General features: G+C 41.2%; 1 protein-coding gene across 4 annotated transcripts in view; it reads right to left on the bottom strand.

The window, feature by feature from the left end:
* LOC129169966 (astrotactin-2-like) overlaps nucleotides 1–21,244 on the bottom strand; it is a 286,350-nt gene that overhangs the window by 154,133 nt on the left and 110,973 nt on the right. For all 4 annotated transcript variants that reach the window (XM_054756998.1, XM_054756997.1, XM_054756996.1 and 1 more), the window contains exons 5-7: nucleotides 11,782–11,889; nucleotides 8,853–8,999; nucleotides 5,238–5,405 (exon numbers count right to left, since the gene is read on the bottom strand). In XM_054756998.1, the coding sequence (XP_054612973.1) occupies nucleotides 5,238–5,405; nucleotides 8,853–8,999; nucleotides 11,782–11,889 (423 nt within the window). The remainder of the gene's footprint in view (nucleotides 1–5,237; nucleotides 5,406–8,852; nucleotides 9,000–11,781; nucleotides 11,890–21,244) is intronic.

Consider the following 21,244-nt stretch of genomic DNA (forward strand, 5'->3'; position numbering starts at 1 on the left):
ATAAATGGCGATGCCCGCTCCCACTTGGCCCGCTTTTCGGAAAGCACAACAGCGGAAAAAAAAAGAAAATGTGTAACGGCCACGCAGGCAACACCTTTCACATTTTATCACCTGCTGTTTAATAATTTACTGGCTGAGTTTATAGGCCCTGCACTGCTACCTCCAGGGGGGACACGGCCGCCATAGGATGTGGCCAAAGAGGGGCAACAAATATTCTGATTGCCCTTTGAGCGGTAAACGATGCCTAGTTGAAAAGCAACACAAGAAGCAATAATGGCACGGCAGGATAACAGTTGCACCCAAGACAATATTCCAGGCGATGAAGAACGGCTGCGGTTTGGAAAGCATTAGTCATATTGCTGTTATGTGTGTCGAGCATCTCGTTACTCACTGGGTAAAAATAAAAATCAATGTTAAAAGGTCATATTGCCTTTTAAAGGGTTCCGATAAAATAAGCTCTGATTCCTCCTACTCCTTTTCAGTCAGGAATCCACTTCAATGTGACTTTTTTAAGCACGTGGAGGACAAAAAAACTCAACCTAAACACATTTTTTATGAGTTATGACCTAACTTAATTGACCTACTTAGCCTCAATTAATTTAGTGTTTACTCGCTCCATCTCTGAACACAACTTCTCTCACAAGTCATTTCCATGTAAAAGACGCCCATTCACCAAATGAAAAGTCACGTCAGTTACAAGTAGATGAAGACATCATTTGTAATTAGGAAAACAAAAGAAGCAAGGAGATCGGCGGGTCTTTACGAGGATACTTATGATGATGGATGCTGTAATACGTTTCTCCTTAGTAGGGCGTTTAACTGCGGGATAGGATGAATTGGCTAATAATGGGGAACCTCATAGTAATAAAATGATAACTCCAGTCATTACGTTATTAAGGCGACATCATCGACGGACCGCACACTGAGTTCTGCATTTAATTGCTCGCGCCTGCTCTGCGGTGATGATATAATTATAGCGTGTTTCAAGTAATGATATAGGCGCACTGATTTGTTAGCATGGAGGCTCTATTAGATAATGATGGCGTATCATGAAGCAAAGTCACAAAGAGCAAAGATGGAGTGACACATGAGAGTGTAAATGCTGGCTTTAAGAGTACAGCAAATGCTCCAGTTATGCAGTACAGTAGTCGCCGTGTTTATTTATCTAAACTGAGAAGAGGGTGGGCATTAGAGAGAAGCTTCGGAAACTCATTACATATAACAACTTCATTTTTTTAACTTTAATAATGATTTGGAGTGCAGGAGCAAGTGGAAAGGAAAATGTAGCTCTCTTTGATCACATGGTTATTTATTAAAAAATGCACTGCATAGCACAGCAGCAACAGAACCAATGTTGTAATAGCCGTAAGGAGCAAACTGCTCAGCCAGCATTAACGGCGCTGATGAGTTCATTGTAAACAAGAGTTACGGGCAAGTGCAACACACACGAGTTTCACACCGAGAGCAGTCAGCTCAGCGATATTTTAAAGCCAATGCAGAGGTAGATGAAGATGTTGGATGCTGACAGGATACAGTGGAATCTCGTTTTTTGTCATTCATTTGTTCCAAAAGTTCCGACGAAAACTGAAATGTGTAAAAACTGAGGCGATTTTTCAAATAGGAAATAATGTTAATCTAATTCATCCGTTCCAGACACCCAAAAATATTAACAAAAAATACATTTTATAGGGACTAATTTAGTTTTTAGTTTGACATTCAGAAAACAACAGATGAAACTTGTTGACGCAGACTTCCCGTACATCCTGGTGAAACTGAAGTCAATACTGTTTCTCACCTTCTTTATAAAATTGCTGGCTCTCGCAAACACCCCAGCAGCCTTGGGGCGAGAGGCGGGGTAAACCCTGGACTGGTCGGGGAGGTTGTTGTGGTCTTTTGACCAGGTGCTAATTTAGACGACTTGTAGATGACTATAAGAGGCTTGGTGGTTAATTAAGCAGCTGTGTTAATTGGAGCATTTACCATATGTATAGTTGTTAGCATAATTGACTACAATGTACCGCTAAAGGTTAACGGCATCCTTCTGAGGTCATCGGCCATATGATTTTATTGTTTACTTTCAAGTAGAATGCTTTGAAGTCGAATTTTGGACATCACAAATGGGATACAGTAATCCCTCATTTATTGCAGTTAATTGGTTCCAGACCTGACTGTGATAAGTGAATTTCCGCAAAGTAGGATTCAATATTAATAAACGGAATATTTTCCTAGTTAGAGCGTAGAAAACCTGTTTGTGACTTTCCAAATATGACTTTTTACCCTCATTAGAACCCTCTAGATATGAAATAACACTGCTATAGTCACCTTTACACTTGTATTACCCAATATAGTAGATATAATCAGAGAAAATAAGCAATTTAAGACATATATAAGACTCGTGCTCATGTGTGTTTCAATAAATGTCTTCCGGACGTGTGAACAAGAGGTAATTTGGGGGATTCAAAGTTGTGTCTAGCCACAAAAGTAGCCTGTGATATTGTAATGATGAGGACGATGACTATTATTATTATTCTTATGATATTATTCAGCCTGTTGTGAGATATGTAATTTTAAAACAAGTCTGTAATAAAGTCTGGTGTGTGTTACTAGTGACACCTAGCGACCAGCCAGGCTTCATAAACGTCAAGTATTGCCTTTTTTATGCTTGAAAATGCTTAAATTAGGCCAACAATACGTAACATTTGCTAAAATATGCATTTGTTTGGACTAATAACAGGCAGCAATCATTTATTAATCAATTAATTGTTGAAAAAACACGATAGAGTGAGGTAGCGATGTTGGAACCACGATGGAGAGAGGGACGACTGTATTCCCTACTTCCCAGCAGTCAGGAATGCAACATAAATCAGCTTTTAAAAAGACAATAATGCACAGTTCACAGATCAACACTGGGTTTTAGTTCATCGTTTCACAATCTGCAGTGTTAATTTAATTCAAATCTTTTACAATTCTCACAAATTCAGAACTATACGTAGTGTTGTCCAAAATGTCTTGCATAATAAAGGGTAGGTTTAAGGGATCTAACTCGACTCTGTATTTATTTAGAAGTAGGGATGGATATGAATGGAGATAAGAGTGCACTGCTTGGTGGCAACCAGCAGAGGCACTGTTGATTCAGTTTCCACTAGTTGACTGCCTAAAGAAGAAGAACATGGCGTCAGCTATAGAAAGTTTGAGCTCCATCAACACTATGATTACTGCTCCGAGCGGCATTAACCTACCTCAGCGTTTGGACCATTCTTCCTTTATCGTCTAGTCAACATTCACACCATGTGTTCACCATGGGTTCTTTGAATGGCTCGTTTTGAGCAACACCAGAGTGTGTGTTCGTCATGGTTTGTCGTGATTGTGTAAGTTGTTACTTACACAGAGAGGACAACGATGGAAATAGAAAGCACTTTCTGAAGAGCACCTTTAATTTTTGCCAGCGGACAGATTAGTTTGCCCCCGAGGAGGAGATACAACATACTTGAGGGCAATCGCTCATCAAATAATCTCGCTGCTGAAAAGGACAGATGAAAGGGGAAATAAATTGGGAGAGACAAGGAGAAAGGGCGAGGCATTACTACAAGGAGAATCTTCCGAATGTAGCGAGAGAGTAAACGGCTGCAAAATTGAATTAGGACGATTACCGGTCTCTCCGACGTATAAACACACGCCGGACATCCTGAACGCAGCACAATCCACAAGCTCCATCTTTGGCATCTTGATGCATTTGAGTATCTGTTGCTGTAATCCATTATGCATCAGCCTTCATCGTGCCCTTGACCACGGTGGCATTAATTCACATACATTACAAATGTAATCCATTCTAATGAGCTTATAGGCTTGATGTAGTGGCCATGAAATACCAGCGGGAGTTATGCCACTCATGCGACAACGTGACACTCTGCACTCCTAGCTTTGCTTAAGAGTCGTTTTAATGTCAGCACAATTATGCTCAAAACGGTTTGATTTGAAAAAGCGTGCGATGGGGGAACCTTTTTTTTTTTTTCGAAACACGCTAGAGTTAAAAAAAACAAAAAAAAAAAACATCTCTCTGCCTATTGTGAGGAATGAATTAATTTATGACCCACACATTAATAGATTGTTAAGAATCATGTTGTTAAGGTGGATTTTTTTAAATCTAAATAAAAAGCATACACCTTGTGGCACAATTAATTTTCAGCCTACATATAGTTTTATGGTTAGCAGAAAAATGCTAACAGGGAGTAAGTGCTTCCTACTGTATATAATAACATTCATTGTGTCTTTACACCATCCACCCATCCATCTTCTTCCGCTTATCCAAGGTGGGCCACAGGGGCAGCAGCCTAAGCAGGGAAGCCCAGACTTGCCTCTCCCTGGCTACTTCATCCAGATCCTCCCGGCGGATCCCGAGGTGTTCCCAGGCCAGTTGAGAGACATAGCCTCTCCAACGTGTCCTGGGTCTTCCCCGAGACCTCTTACCAGTCGGACATGCCCTGAACACATCCCCAGCGAGGTGTCTGGGAGGCATCCTGACTAGATGCCCGAGCCAACCCGTCTGACTCCTCTCAATGTCGAGGAGCAGCGGTTCTACGGTATCGCTAAAGGAGGGCCCATCCACCCTACGGAGAAAACTCATTTTGGTCGCTTGTACCGGTGATCTTGCCCTTTCGATCACGACTCAAAGGTAGTGATGACCATAGGTGAGGGTAGGGACGTAGATCAACCGGTAAATTGAGAGCTTTGCCTTTCGTCTCAGTTCCGTCTTCACCACAACGGACCAATCCAGAGCCCGCATCACTGCAAACACCGCACCAATCCCCCATCGAGCGTTCTCCATCTTCCCTCACTCGTGAACAAGACCCCGAGGACTCCCCCAATTGGGGTTAAGATCTCATCCACAACCCGGAGATGTCACTCGACCCTTTCCTGGGCAAGAACCATGAACTCAAACTTTGTGCGTCTTTAAATGTATACCGTTATATATTTTACAGTCAGAACTGGGTTTTTGAAAGCCCCAGTTTTTACATGATTCGGTTTTGAATGAAAATGTTTGCCAAATTGTTGTCCCAGTAATTGTACAATATTGCGCATAACAAACTAGTCAGTTTGCACTGTCCTGTATCATTCTGAGTGCCCAAATAATGACCAACATTGATTTATTTCTTATTCTTATTGCTCATTATATTACCTTTACTGCATGTGAATGATGTTTTGCATCCGTCGTATGGAGTATATCATTAAGTACCAACCTGTGTCCTGGTCGCAGATCTGCTCGCAAGGGTCGGTGGTCCTCTGTCCGCAGTAATCTCGGACCCACTGTGTGGACGAATTGGTCTGATAGTACAGGATGAGCTTGGCTGGGTTCAACCAGTTGGAAACATCCAGGAGGCCACCCATGGCCACCACAAAACTACTTCCTGTGAACAAAACAAGTTGTAAAATGGCATTGGAAAGATGTTGTTTCAGTCAGCTAATTCCTTTAGTCACCGTAAACTGAAACTCCCCTTTGTCTACACCGTATTTAAATGAGAAACCTTTAATGCATATATTTACGAGACTTCCTTAATAAGTGCAGTCGTGGGACCGTGCTCATTGGCACTGAGTTACCATTCTTTCTCATTGCTCCCAGGCCAATCATTAAACTCTGATCACTGAACGAGATTATCCTTAATTGATGCCAAAGACTTTTACTTTCAGTCAGAGTGCTGAGGGGTGGATTGTGCTTCAGCATAAAGATTATTTTACAGCGAGGTATCACTTCTGGCTGGTGGTTGGTGGAAGGTGGGCTGGCAGAGGCATTCAAAGGGCTATGGGTCAATTTAAAACCAATTCCTGCACCACAGTGGGACACAAAAGGTAGCGATCACATTACCATTCTCTTTTGTCAGTCATGGAAGGATGAATAAAGATGGAGGCACTTAAACAAGTCGCTTGAATCTAAATGTAAAACGAGAAAAGTTGCTGGCCTGTGTTCTTCTCTGGTGAACGTGTTTCGGCAACACATTAGGAGGCTTGCCATGTAGCCTTCACCTTTGCTTGTAGCAATTATTTTGGCGTGTCGCTATATGTAGAATGTAAACAACACGATGCATGGGATATTCTACAACGTGAAATACATCAATAAATTGTGATGTCTGAATGCTAGAATGCCACATTAGATGATAGAATGCCACTCAGTATGAGAAGACTGAAGATCAACAAAAGTGGAAAAAATCAAGCGTGAAGCGCTACGTTTGTGAAGCAGGCTAGTTCCTGGTTGTAGAGTATGTAAAACAACAAGAACACATCATTTCTATTCAGAGGGATAGGGGAATGTTTCCAGCGTGACACCATTGGTAAAACAAAAAAATAAATTACTAAAAAAAATAAACAAACAACGGAGTGATACATTTTTCGTTATTTGTTCGCACATGTTAGTTTGCATCTAAGACAAGAAGATACTTATTTTTTTCTATTTTGGAGCAGAAAAAAACTTGTTCCATCATGTTTTGTTTTTATACTGTAAAATGTGGAAATAAAAAAGCAACAATGTACAGTATTTGTGTTTGACATTCATATGTTGAAATGAATATATATTTTATCCAATTGCTTAGATTTTGCAGGGATATAAAAGTCTAGACACGTTCACTGTGATGTACAATGCACTGTATTGACCAGAACATAAGACAATCGTTCCCAGGCCAGTTGGGAGACATAGTCTCTCCAATGTGTCCTGGGTCTTCCCTGAGGCCTTCTACAGGTCGGACTTGCCCTGAACACGTCCCCAGGGAGGCGTCCGGGAGGCATCATGACCAGATGCCCAAGCCACCTCATCTGGCTCCTCTCAATGCGGATGAGTATCGGTTCTACGGTTTGCCTTTCGGCTTAGCTCTCTTTTCACCACAACAGACCGATGTAGAGGCCGCATCACCGCACACGCCGCACCAATTCGCTTGTCGATCTCACGTTCCATCCTTCCCTCACTCGTAAAGATGCTGCAGAGTCGTGTCAACCAAGACACGCCTACAGCATCCATGGCCTTAAGGAACTCGGGGCGGATCTCATCGACCCCCGGGGCCCTGCCACCGAGAAGCTTTTTGACAACCTCAGCCCCAGAGATAGGAGAGCCCACCGTGGGGTCCCCAGGCTCTGCTTCCCCATAGGAAGACATGTCGGTGGGATTGAGGAGGTCTTCGAAGTATTCTTTCCACCGATCCACAACATCCCGAGTCAAGGTTAGCAGCACATCATCCCCACCATACACGGTCTTGACTGTGCACTGCTTCCCCCTCCTGAGATGCCGAATGCTGGTCCAGAATCTGTCCAGAAGAGGTTGGTTGTATTGAACCCAATTATGTGCCACATGGGAAACTTGTGCATGACAAATATTGCACTCAGCTGCAACGTCTTTTTACTGCTTGTTACACACGGCTGACGTCATTCCTACACATGGGCTCCCGGTCGCTACTGGATACATGCACTGGGGCGGAGTCTGGGATCGACTGCTTGTATCGGAGTACCAGTATCGCAGATTTGAAATGCAGGCATGATGTATATAATCCGATATTGTTTTTTTGTTTTTTTTGCTGATATCAGCCTGATATCAATATCATCGTTGATTTTTAATGAAATTAACAATGTGTGAAACATCCTTCAAAGCATACCTAAAAAAACTACAAAAAATCTAACATGACATGTACAAATTCATCATTCTACACACAAAACTTGCCATAGGTAACAAAAGATTTGCATGTCATGATGAGGAAAAAGACTGCTTTTCCCTTTTTGTAACTTCTGTTATTTGCACTCTGTGCTTTTTTTCTGTTCCTTTCTTGCTTTTGCTTATTGCCATTCCCTATCCTGCTGATGTCTTAGCGGCCCATTAGTCACTCCTGGTGAGGGTTTCTTGTTTATACGGCTACACATCCTTATCACTTGTCTCCTCGCTACCTTACATCACTCATTATTTCCTCACATTAAAGCATTTCTTGAGGCTAGAGACTCGAGCTTGCATGCCTTGGGTGTACATTATTTGTGTAACCATGGAGCACTGATGTCCATTTTATAGTCCTCCTTTCTAACCCCTATCTGTCTTACAACTGACAACTGGCGTTCCAGTCAGTTTTTTTGTTGTTGTACATCTTAGCTTGGCTTCTCTGCATCTGTCCACTCGCACGCTTGTTCGCTGAACTTCTGTAAATTTTCTAAAAATGCTGGTTTGCTGTGCTTCAGGCGCATATGAAAGTTTTGCAGAGAAACAAGGTAGCGGAGTACAGATTGTACAGTTGTTTGAGCTTATGGATAGCGTGTCCAGTAATATAATCGAGAGATGAAAAGTAACTCCAGCTAAAAAGGTAAATGGAAATAAAAGTAACTACAATTTTGGGAGAAATTGGATGAGAATTCTGGCAATGCTGACCGCAAACTGAAATGCTGCACTCGTCAAATCCCGCGCCCTAATGCTGACGAGCTGATGCCGGAATGACATGCTGTAGTTAGCATGCTAACTGTTCGCATGCTAACACCTAGCATGATAGCACCTAGCATGTTTGCGCAATACATGTACATGAGATAAAAAGATAATGCAATGCTAACATGCTAGTTGTTAGCATGATAACACCTAACATGATAGCGCATGATAGTCTTTATATCAGTTTAAAGTCAATTTATAAATGTTTACTCTAGCATCTTGAAGGACAGCTGCATTCAATTATACCTGGAAATAGACACGGCAATGAATGTTGGCTACAAAGACTGCAAAAAGTTGTTAAAAATCCGCAAGACCAAAGTGAATGACAGCAAACGTGAATATGATATCAACTACCACGTATTTTTTGGGTTTACTCTTTGACCACGTCTAATGTAACTGCATGTGTCGTACTCACCATCTGCGACAAAGTGCTCGGGCACATGAAGCGTGACCTTGACAGTGAGTGGGCAGGAATCCTGCGTGGCATAGACAATGGCGATGACACAGGTGCTGATGGTAATCAATGTCAGGGTGACCTTATTTAGAGGACTGTGTGGGTGGCCTGCAGGTAAACAAAGAGAAACAACATTGAATGGTCTCGCCATTGCTAATTATGTTCTGATCAGGGTTTCTGACACAATAGATGAGCGTAATGGAAGATCCTTAAATGGAAGTGACAGCCTTGAGCTCGTGTTTCACAGCTCATCATTTGCTAAACGTTATTGAAAATACCCTATAAGAGTGGTTCTCAACTGGTTTGGCTGCGGGACCCACCATCACCGTTTACTGACAGGCAGCGACCCAAATTAGAGAGTTCGGAACGTAAATTTCTCCCATATTTTAAATAGCATGTATTTAAATAATAATAAAAAAACACAGTGTATTAATAACCCGACAAGACGCACGTCATATTGTATGCTAAACAGAAAATGTAGCACACCGAGGCCAAATTTTAGCATGAATTATTGACGTTAACCGAAAAACATGCTAACCGGGGCGGACACTAACCAAGGTGATGTTCTTTATGGTAACTTTATTAAGCATCATTGGATAAAGTAAACTGTTACAATTCCAATTTAGTGCCAACCGTAAATGCCACATTTATAGCCGGGGTGTTTATTTACCTAAATCACAGTGAGTCCAATGAGTTTTTATACAGTAGACCGTATATAGCAACTTAATTTGTTAAACTTTAGTAATACTGTATTCTTTACACTGTATTCTTTACTTGCGTATCTTGCTTGCTGCTGTAACAAATGAATTTCCCCGCTGTGGGATGAATAAAGTACAAATACAAATACAAATACAATACAATACTGCATTAGAAAATGGAAAGGAAACTGTAACGCCCTTGGACCACACGCATACGGTCATTTATAAAATGTGCATTGCACAACACACTAGCAGCAGAACCAATGTTGTAATACAGAAGGAACTGCTGAGCCATTATTAATACCATTGATGACTTCATTGGAAACAACATTGCGGCAGTACACACATGAGGGGCTATCCACATGGAAACGTTCTCAGGTCAAAACGGCAAAGTATTTTATCGTTTCAGCCTCTCATCCATAAAGGAATGGCGTTCTGTGTGACCTGAAACTGTATTTTTTGGTATGGACTGTATGGACTAGCTATATGCTAAAAACGATGATGTCACCGACCCACCCACATAATGTCTGAATATTTTGACGGACATGACTCACCTCAGTCGACATTCTCCTGATATTTTGTTGTCTTACACTCCATAATGACTCGCAGAAGTAACTCCACTTCTCGGGGATGTGCCTTGATGTGCCTTGATGTGCCTTGATGCGCATGCGTTCTTCCTTCTTCTATGGTTTGGAATGTCTCACGGTTACGTCCGCGTGCAGGTTCACAGCGCCACATTAAGGTGTGCCTTGTGTATTACGTCGTTTTCACTCAGTGATGCGTTCCCGTCTGGATGAAACAATATACTAATCCGGCACGGTGTGGATGTGGCTTTTCTTCAACCCTCCAAAAAACAAAAAAATCCCAAGAACGTTCCCATGTGGACAGAGCCCTAGTGAGTAGCGCAACCAACACTTTGCACATGCAGAGGTAGATAAAGCAGATAAGGCTACATCGGCAGGTGGTCTATAGCCACAGCTGTTTTTTGACTCAACGGTTATTTGTTTTTGTAGACCACACACTTGCAGACTTTTTTTTTTCTTTTTTGGTAGAATGCTTTGAGGTCGGACTTGGAAAAAACAAATTGAGAGGTTATTCCAACTATATCAGAGTCAGCGGTTAATTGAATAGAGGCGTTAATTGGAGCATTTATGCAAAATGTATATTTTTGGTCTATTCTACTTTACAAGTGTCCATTTATTGATCACCAGTAAGAACCGTGATACGCAGACCACCAACATGCGGTACACCAGGGGCGTAATAAGTCATTTGGGTGAAAATGTAAAGATGAGTCTGTAATTTAGACCACTTTTTTTTTTTGCTTTTGAAATCTGTTACAGTTATCTGTCAGCTTAAGTTGTTAGTTACACAGCCATGTTTACATACACCCCCCCAAAAATGTTTAAATATCAATGGTTGTCATGTACTAACAAGTGTGACTATGAGAAAATTCTCCTATTTCCTGAGCTAGATAAAGTCCTTAAAATCCTCCTGGAGGATTATTATTACCTAACAAGTGAATCAGCTCAATCATCTGGTGAAAAACAATTATCAGAATTGGGTCAAATCCAGCCTACAAGACAAAGCTCCCAAAAGAGATGATATCATTTCTGCTGTCAGCATTATAAATTGGTTGTTTTGGTTGCCCTTCGGCTCTGTCAAACTTCCAATTTCCCAAGAAATGAGCCACTTAACCTGCACCTTTTGGTATTTTATAAGTCAGCTTCATAAAAGCATCTTGCAAATATCCCCTGTGCTGCATTTCTAAATAAAAACAGAAAATTGGAAATGGTGGGATTCAGTTGAAGGTCAAAAACAGGAAGACAGGGAGTGAGAACGCTGAATTAATCTTATTGAACCACGTATCTATCACAGTCTTGGAAAGGCCACAAAGTGTAGGCCTACCGTCTGCAGTGAAAGTGCTGGTTTAGCTAATCCCTCTGGGGTGTGGGTGGGTGTCACTGAGCTTGTGAAGGGGTCTCTCAATTACTATAAAAGCCTACTGAGTAGACAAAAGCATGTGCACTCACGCCAGCAAACATTTACTTTATGTCCGCAAACCCGACACACTTCAGTGTTTGCTCACAAGCGCGCCCGACAGCGGATGTGTGTTCAGGCTTAAGAGCTTTACGTGTGTTTATCTTTAAATTCCTTCCCTTTGCGTCTTTATGTAAAGGCGTCTTCCGTCTCACCTTTGCTGCGCCGTCGTCCTCTGTGCTGCTCGGTGTAAAACTTCATTTGGTTGTCGTCTTCGGGCTCTGACCCTGATTCTCCTTGAGGACCAAACATGCCTCCGGTTGCTGGAGAAGATAAGAGGAGAACGAATCCAATGACAATCAGTCACTTGATGACTATTTAGGACGCAGTGATGCTGAGGAAAGATGTTGATTAAGTCGTTCGCTCTTAATCTGAATTAACCCGAGTTTATTAAAACATATTCACTGAAAAATATACGCTCAATACTCATACTGTATATAAAAGCGTTGTTCCGCCTAAACGGGTTGCCAAAGAAAGAAAACAGGACGAAAACACATAAAATGTTCCAATTGATGTGTCTATTCAAATAAGTGCAGGGTTCCTTACAGTCACTGGTTGTGTAATCTACAAAAGCAAATAACCGCCAGTGTCTCTAATTAGTGTGGCATTGACCACAAGACGGCAGTAACAACATTTGATGTCTCAAATATGGTCAGCTTCCAGCGGCTTCATCTACCTCTGCATGCACTTTAAAATGTTACGACTGTTGGTGTGAAACTCATGCATGCTACACTTGCCAAGGTTTACAATGAACTCATCAGCGGCATTACTGCTGGCTACAGCAGTTGGTTCCGTACCGCGATCACAACATTGGTTCTGTTGCTACTGTGTCGTGCAATACACCGTCAAACCCCGGGTTTCGTAAGCCACCGTGTTTGTATGGGTCTTAATTTCATTAAAATTGCACAGCCTGGGTTTACGTACAATATCACACCGAAAAAACTTTCGTTTGCCCTACTGTACTGTGCCCAAAAAAAGCACCCTGCGAGTTGCTGACTCACTGCATTTTTTATTGAGGGTGACTGTTAAATAACCCGCCATGGAGCCCGCCAAAGTTGTAAGAGCCAGCACTTTGATAGTCTGCAAAAATAATAAGTTCCATGCATTTGTCACTTATAGTTATTCTGTATTGTTTTCTGCATTTAAAACTATAATTATTGTCTATAAAATGTTTGCTTGCTAATACTTGTGGGTGTCTGGATCGGACTGATTGATGGTATACTTATTACTCTCCAAGAGAAATTCACATTTCCAGCAGCTGTGCAAAAATGTCATCATGAATTTAATCACAAAATAAAACAGGCAGAGCATGAGAGATAACAAAAATAAGAAAATAGAATAAGAATAAACAGATCAAATTCGTAGTGCAATAGTCATGATAATAATACATAATATTAATATATAATAAAGTAATAAGTTCAATCCTGTCCAGTCCAGTCCTTCCACGACAGAAGATATGTGATGTTGCATATATCGGTATCGGTTGATATCGTAATCGGAAATTGAGAGTTGGACAATATCAGCATATCGGTTATTGGCAAAAAAGCCAATATCGGACGTCCCTAGTTGTTTCTCAATTTTTTGACTGAAAATCAGAAATATTGTGATGGATTGTGATTTTTTATTTAAGTGCAATCTTTGCAATTTTATTTCAGCCATTTTATTTCCATTGTTTTTTTTTGTGTAATTTATCATGTTGTTTTTTAAATTCTATTTAAAAGTTCTTGACATTCCAATTGCAAAGTTAAATACTCTTGAGAAATTAAAGTCTATTGCTTTTGATACGGCGTATATGCATTATCATGCCATATTATCATTACATTAAGGAGCAATGGTCTCAAAATCATGTTGACAATAATAGCGTTTATCGGCAATAATTTGTAGGACAATTATCGTCCAGCAAAATTTGTTATCGTGACAGGCCTCGGAGTAAGGTTAGAATTATAGTCATAATTCTATAAATAAGAAAACTATTTGAATTAGTTTCTTCACTCATTGCATCATAATTGCAATATTATACAAACTCCATGCATTTGAGTGTACCCCATAAAGAAAGCACTCAGGTAACAAATAGAAGTGGTGATAAAAAGAGAGAATAAGGAGGCAAAGAAACCTACTTAAAAAAAAAAAACAGCAGTCATGAATTAGCATGAAGGGAAAGCAATTTCCACAGTGCATTAGCAGCTCACTGAACATCAAAATCAATTTCAGCTTTATTAACAACGTAGCCACAACTGTGTTTGTTATCATAAAGCTATCAAATATTGCATTCGTTTATTGCTCAGATTTCATAAGTGTTTTTTTTTTTATTTTTTATTGCTCAATCATTTTCATCACCCCAATCACACTAGTCAGACAAAATGGTACTTTTTTGCATATGGGAAAATATATATATTTATTATATATATATTTTTTAAGATCTAATAAAAAAAGCTAGTCAAAGATTCTAATAAGCAAACAGGCAATCAAACAGAGATTCATACGCCTAACTTGTTTACTTAAGCATGAATTATGCGATTAAAAAGGTGTGGGATGCAAGGCAGCAAGGTGATTAATTTAATCAGATTGACACGTAGGTCGGTACCGTAGGATTGTACTTGGGGAGAAGATTGCAGGAGACAATGGATTAAGGATTTATGTCCGCATTATTATCATCTTAATTAAATTGAAAGATAAGCAGGCTGCCATACAGTCAACATGCTAATTGAGTATATGGTTTGGAAGCGGAAATAATTGAAAGACGTTGCTGCAGAACCGCTAACATAAAGGTCATAATATAGAACCCACCGCATAGTACTGTAACTGTGCACCTTTTGGTAATTGAGGAGAACTTTGTAATTGTGAAGTGACAGCTCTTCCTGAGAGGCATGTGAATAAATAGACAAATGCATCGATAAAATATGCAAGGACCTTCTGCAAAAAGCTAGTCAAAAATCATCTACTATATGGCAGAAGCCTTGTACTGTATGGCTTTTAAGGACAAATGCGGGATAGTCAAAGATCCTCCAAATGACAAGAGTGCTGTGATTTCTTTTTTTTTTTAACTACTGCAAAAACTGTCAAAGATTTTCTGTCCAACAGGATTACAGTACTCTGGTGTTTTTAAGGAAGAACGCTGGTCAAAGACTCAAACAGGCAAGCACTCAGGTTTTATTCACGTAGCCCAATAACATCAATTCCGGTTTGCCTCAGGAGGCTTTATAAAAATCTGGACAGCATCCGTTATCCTCGAGCCGTGCAGGTTAGAGTGTGATGCTTCAGGATTTCTGCAGCACAAATAAACAATGTGAGGTGGAAATACTAAATAAAAGAGGCAAGCTCGGCTTATTTTGCCACATGTATATTGCATTGGGACGCCCTTGTGTGAATGAATACTGCATGTGCATGAGTCCCCTGTACGCAGCCGCGTGCAGCAACTTCGACATGACCTCAGCTACTTTTGCGGCTCTTTCAAAGCTTTTTTAAATATTTTTTTTAAAACCCGCAGATGTTGGATTTTCAGCGGCCTTGTGTCAACTTGTCTGTTTTAGCGGGTCACACTGGGAGCGTGTGTGTGCGTGACAATGCGAGTGGGTGAATTAAGCTGACAGCACATGTAGCTCTGCGTGTGGTAATCACATTAAGGCACATCTGCATCCAGCCCCTTTGACACCGGCTAAATATTTTCTAGTCCGACGCAACGCGAACTGGCATGTACAATTGTATAAAAAGGAGGAGGCAAGTACAGTATGCAGATTTGCCATTTATAATGCACAACATGGCATCTGAGAGGCTGCTACAGCAAATTGGAGGAGTCAAATGTTTTGAAAAATAAATGAAATAGCATCTTAGTCAATATGGATCAGCAGAGTTTCATTTTTATTAAAATTGCTGCTGTATTAATTCAAGCTGTAAAAGCTGGCGGTGCATGGTCTACAAAAGCAAATAAATGCCCGTCTCGAATCGGCATTGAGTCCAAAAAACATTGGTATTAAGAGCTGTGGCTTTAGGTAACCTACTGATGTGGCTTTTTGATGATATTTGTTGTAGGTTTTGGCATCAGCAGCTTTATCGACTTCTGTGTTCACGGTTTATTTCTTTCTGTTGCAAACATTGGTGTGAAACTCAGGCGCGTCACACTTGCCGTCATGTTTATAATGAACTCATCAGCAATACTAACGCTGGCTGAGCTGCCTGCTCCTTACTGTTATTACAACATTGGCTGTCGATGATTATGTTGTACACTGTACTTGTTAATGAATGGCCATGTGTCTGCTGCGAAAGTGTGCGTGTGTGTGTGTGTGTTTGTGTGTCAGGGTTTTCATAAAAATGCAATAATACGACAAAGAAAAAGTCAAAGTAGTAGAAGAATAACGTCATAGTTGTGTGATAAAAGGCTGTAATTTATATGAATAAAATATTCCAGGAGCAAAAAAGTGACAACAGAAACAGCAAACGTCATAATAACACCAAAATATAGCGTAACCTCGGTTTTGGCGATGGATCCATTCCAAAGGGCTGGTCTAAAACTGAAACGCACAAAAACTGAAACAATTCTTCCCATAGGAAGCAATGGAAATGCAAGGAATCTGTTTCACACATCTAAAATGTGAACACAAAACACTTTTAGGATAGAACAGTTATTAGTTTTACATGCAGAAAACAATGTGAAATGCACATGAACGATGAACAAAAGTGATACACGCACATTTAACATCATTTTTACCTTTATTGAGGACTTGTTGGCAAAGGCCAATGAGTGGCGAGGGAGGAGGGCAGGAGAGAGCCACACGGGTGCCGGGGGGCGTACTTTACTACGACTTCTTCCTTGTATCAGTGGTGTTTCTCACCTTCGTTATAAAGTGCCGAGTAGTAATGTGTCGGTCGCGAATGAATCGGCTCTGAGAAATGGACAACAGGAGCCGATTCACGTCATTGGGAGTCAACTGGGAGCCGATTCGTTTTTCCTCATCTTTTTTTCTGTTAATGGCGAATGTCATTGGTCAAGATGTGTGGCGGTGTCACTGTGTCCACACTGAGCAGGGGGAGGGACGGGGTTAAACACGCTGTGGTGCTCTTTGACCTAGTTTGACCTAATTTGTCAATTGATAGGAGCCTTTGTTTTTATAATATAACATTGTATTATAATATGTTTTTGTAGCTGTTCATTGAGGGTTAAATAAATCCATTTAAATAAGAAACATTTGACATCATGTATTTTTTTTTACATTTTAATTCATATTACACAATACACATAATTTGGTAATAAATTAAGGCAACAAAAAAAAAATCTGAGGAGCCACTCGGGAGCCAAAAGAGCTCTTTTTAGTGAGCTGAGAGAAAAGAACCGGCTGTCTAAAAAGAGCCGAAATTTCTATCACGAGAGCTGACACTCGCGTTATATCCAAGAAAGCACGGCCAACGACTGTGGGCTCACACGACTTTGTTTACATCAAAAGGCGCAATCACACGCATGCGCTTTACAACGCATCCCGTCACACAGGCATTTGAAGCCGTCATCAGTTAAAAAAAAAAAAGCACAGAGACTGCCTGAAAGTCTATTCTAACACTCGGGAGTTCACAGTGCGCTTCGACGCCTCATCATGTGAATAGCGGCATTGACAGCGCTCGGAGCACAGTGCTTGATAGATCCTGCTCTGGCAGGAGAAAAGGTGACAGACACACATAATAAAGATGGTTAAAGGATTCCCTCGACGGAATCGGTCTATCGTGTTCCAACTCAAAAAGAACCACTATCCATTCTGTGGATGCTTGGTTCGGACACTCAATTCCTAGTCAGGACTAGGACTAGGACAATGTTCTGTCGTACTATAACCGCAGTAGTTTGCGCAAACCGAGACATATTTATATTTCGTTGAAAAACAAATCCATACATAATAATTTTTACCACATTGTGCTATTAGGATGAAGATTGTATCACAAAAAGGTTGTAATTTAGAATGATTAAGACACATGTGAGTTTAAGTTTAATATGATTTGTTTTTCCTCCTTTTCTTATTCATTTACAAATATATACACTATGTTCCGTCAAAATAAAGTAGTGCTTGCTTTGATGTAATGGCTGACAACACTTCCCCAGTACCTCTGCGGACATTCCTTGCCTGTGGCTTTACTATTTCTAAATATTTTCCTCATGATCACAGGTGAAAAAGCAACATACTGCAGGGGAGACATGAGGTCACTCTATTTGAAATTCACCTTATCAACAAGTCGGAATACTGTGGATTTTTTACACCTAACATTTGGCATGTTAACTAGGTTTGCTGCCAGTGGTGTAGATTTAAAAAAAAAAAAGCAAATAGGAGTAGAGCCAGGTTGTGAAGCAAAACACGTCTCAGGTAGCAGCTCATAAATCTGGCTGATGAAATCCATGAGGATTATTTACCGTCCTCTCTGATAAATGTTCGGCATGAGTACATTATACCAACATGTACAAATGGACGGGGTTTGTTTGGGTTTAGCAACAGCAGAAAAGGATTGCAGGAGAATTGAGTGGGCGGCCACTGTGACATACCTTTGGGCATCACGCATATACAAATATGCAGAGCAGCGGTACAACTGGGGCCGGCACACAGAAAGTAAACACAGGTTCTACCTAAATCCTCTCGCCTGGATCAGAGACCCCCCGTGGCCTCACCAGCCTGTGTTCGGGTTTGATATCACTCTGAGCAGACTAGATCCGCTACAAATATACCATCTAGGAAACCTATATGCCGTAAATGCTGGAATTATAGCTCATCGAAGACCAGTTGGGGGATACATGTGAGGAAAAACACAGAGAAGAGAAAAGGCAGCAGCGTAGCAGTGTGTGAAGGGATGCTGGCACAGTAGAAGGAAAAGGTAGGTAGTGTGATAGCTGTCCAACAGACCAGATGGAAATGCAGCAAGGCAAGAAGTATTGGAGGAGGGTATACTATGGGTTTACTATGGAGTGGATGGGAAGAGAAAGGGGGTAGGTGTGATCCTGAAGGAATAGTATGCAAACAATGTCGTGGAGGTCAGGAGAGTGTCAGACAGAGCCACGGTGATGGAGACTGAAATTGGGTGAGTAATGATGTACATTGTTAGTGCGTACACCCCACAAGTTGGTTGTGAGTTATAAGAGAAAGAGAATTTCTGGAGCTGGCTGGCAGAGGATTCTCAGAGGTGAGAGAGTGGTAATCGGTGCAGACCTCAATGGTCATGTTGGTGAAGGGAACAGAGGAGATGAGGTGGTTTTGGGCTGGTATGGTGTGAAGGATAGGGACATGGAAGGACAGATGGTCGTAGATTTCGCAAAACGAATGGAAATGGCTGTGGTACAAACTTATTTCCGGAAAGAGGGAGGAACACAGAGTCACTTGTAAACGCGGAGGCAGGTGGACGCAGGTAGATTACTTTATGTGCAGACGATGTAACCTGAAAGAAAATGGTAATTGCAAATTGTTGACAAGAGAGACTCGCCACACAGCATAGAGGTAAAGTATGTAGAATGACTCATGCAAAAGAGAAAACAAACAGGGACAGAACAGAAGACCAAATGGTGGAAGTTGAGGAACGAGAGCCGCTGTGAGAACTTCAGATAAAAGTTGATCGTGAGGATCTGCAAAATTGATCAGGGAACATCATAGAAAGTGCTACCCCCACGGGTACACCAATTGTCAATGGGGGTACATGAATAAAAATGAAAAACAATTAGCGCCTAACACTCACAATTAGGAGCGCACATGAACGCCTCACAGCACAGAGCGCACCGTCACAGCAGAAAGAAGGAAGGAGACACGGCATGAAGTCCTTCATCGCTCTGTGTGACTTATATGAATAAGTCAGTAAGTTTGATGGTTATGTTGTGCATTAAGAGTGTTTAATCTCGAAGGTTTAACTTATATTGATGTTCCGATCCCCGCACTGTGAAAACCTGTCAATGTATGTGCGTGTCGGGATGAGAGCGTGGAGATTCCCCTGAAAATGTTTGTTGAACTTTCCCTTTCAATTTGGTATCAAATGAATGTGCAGATTTCAATCATGGAGATTGCAAGTGGACAAAAGTGAAGCTCAAGTTCAAGGCATTCAAAGGCAAGGATGCCAACATCCAATAACAATAAAAGATACGTAGGATGAACACGTTATTCATCTCCAAGAGAAATTCACAACTTATCTATGTAGCAGTGCTCATGGAAAACCTTTATAAAAATTTGACCATGCACAATACAAATTTTTAACCTCCTAAGACCCGAACTCTTGCAAGGCATGCATTTTTATTTTCCCTTTGATATTTAGGCTAATTGGGACCTGATGAGTGTAAAAACAAAGAATTATCTTTTTACATGATGTAGTTTCTGAGAAAAATGATGTCCGCATATGAGGACATTCGTTTTAAATTTGGGTGAACACAGTAACGTCACAATTGAGTAATGATGTGCAAAACTTTATTTGTTGCCTGAACACAGCAGCATTTTTTCCGAGTGCAAAAACAAAATTCAAAGCAACAACTTGTGCCCCTTTACGCAAGTCATATGAAGTGCTGCTATCAGTTGCAGGAGGACAGATATAAAACAAGTAAACCTTCAAAAATATTTTTCATTGCTACTGTTGAACTATTCATTTCAATTTCTGAACATGGTGTGAAATGTGAAACTTGCACACCAAAAGTGCTCCAACATTTTTTCCCCTTGGGAAAATGTTCATGCCTATGTATGAAAGGCAGCATAACAGTTGCGATCTGCCTGTAAGCAGAGGAACACCTTGCATGTAACACACTGCACTTGAGTTTTGCCTGAGCATCCTTTTGCTCTGCATCGTGATGCGTTCTTTGAGTGTACCACTTCTGGCAGATGTGAATTAGCCTTCCTGCGGAATGAGATTTGGGGCACTGCCTGCACTGGACGCTGTTTCCCTTGGACTGAAACTTCTGTGTCATCTTCCGGCTCCGAAAAGTCAGAGTTGTCATTGTCTTTCTGAGATAAGGTCATGGCCACTTCCAATGCGGAACTGAAGGAACTGCATGATGTTCTTCTTTGGTGTGCCATTAAGAGTGAGGTCTTTGCGGTTCAGTAGCCAGCTGTTGGCTAAAGCCAGATCGGTAAAGTGCATCAGCATCCGCAGTGTCCATTTTTTTGTCCGGACACTCATTCGATAGTAGCTCATCATTCTATCTACAAGGTCAACTCCACCCATCTTGGAGTTGTATTCACGGATAACACATGGTCGAGAGATGGTCACATACCGCTTCAGTTTCTTGTCCCATCTCTGGCACGTGTCTTCTGGCTCTTGAGCATGTACAGTAGACATCAACACTGGTTTATTGTCAAACCACTTGGTACCCTTTGTTGGACTGTTCTTCATGGCTGGGTCCTGGTGTTGTATCTTCAGAGACATTGCCTGAGACATCAGCCTCTTCCTGCGGTGTCTGAGAGCGAAGCCTGGGGGTGCGTGATGTGGCAATGTCACGATCTGACCGATATCCCTTGTAATTCCTTGCGCAAACGTTTGCGTCCCCTGATAGGCTGACAGGGCTGTGGTCCTCACACCCACTACTGTCTTCCTCACTGCTGGTGGGAGGAGGTTGATATCCAGCATCTCCCACAGGATCATCGATGACTGATAAATCCTCCACCTCGGAGTTGTCTCCACCAATTA

Source organism: Dunckerocampus dactyliophorus, chromosome 17 (genome assembly GCF_027744805.1).
Source record: "Dunckerocampus dactyliophorus isolate RoL2022-P2 chromosome 17, RoL_Ddac_1.1, whole genome shotgun sequence".
Lineage (NCBI taxonomy): Eukaryota > Metazoa > Chordata > Actinopteri > Syngnathiformes > Syngnathidae > Dunckerocampus > Dunckerocampus dactyliophorus.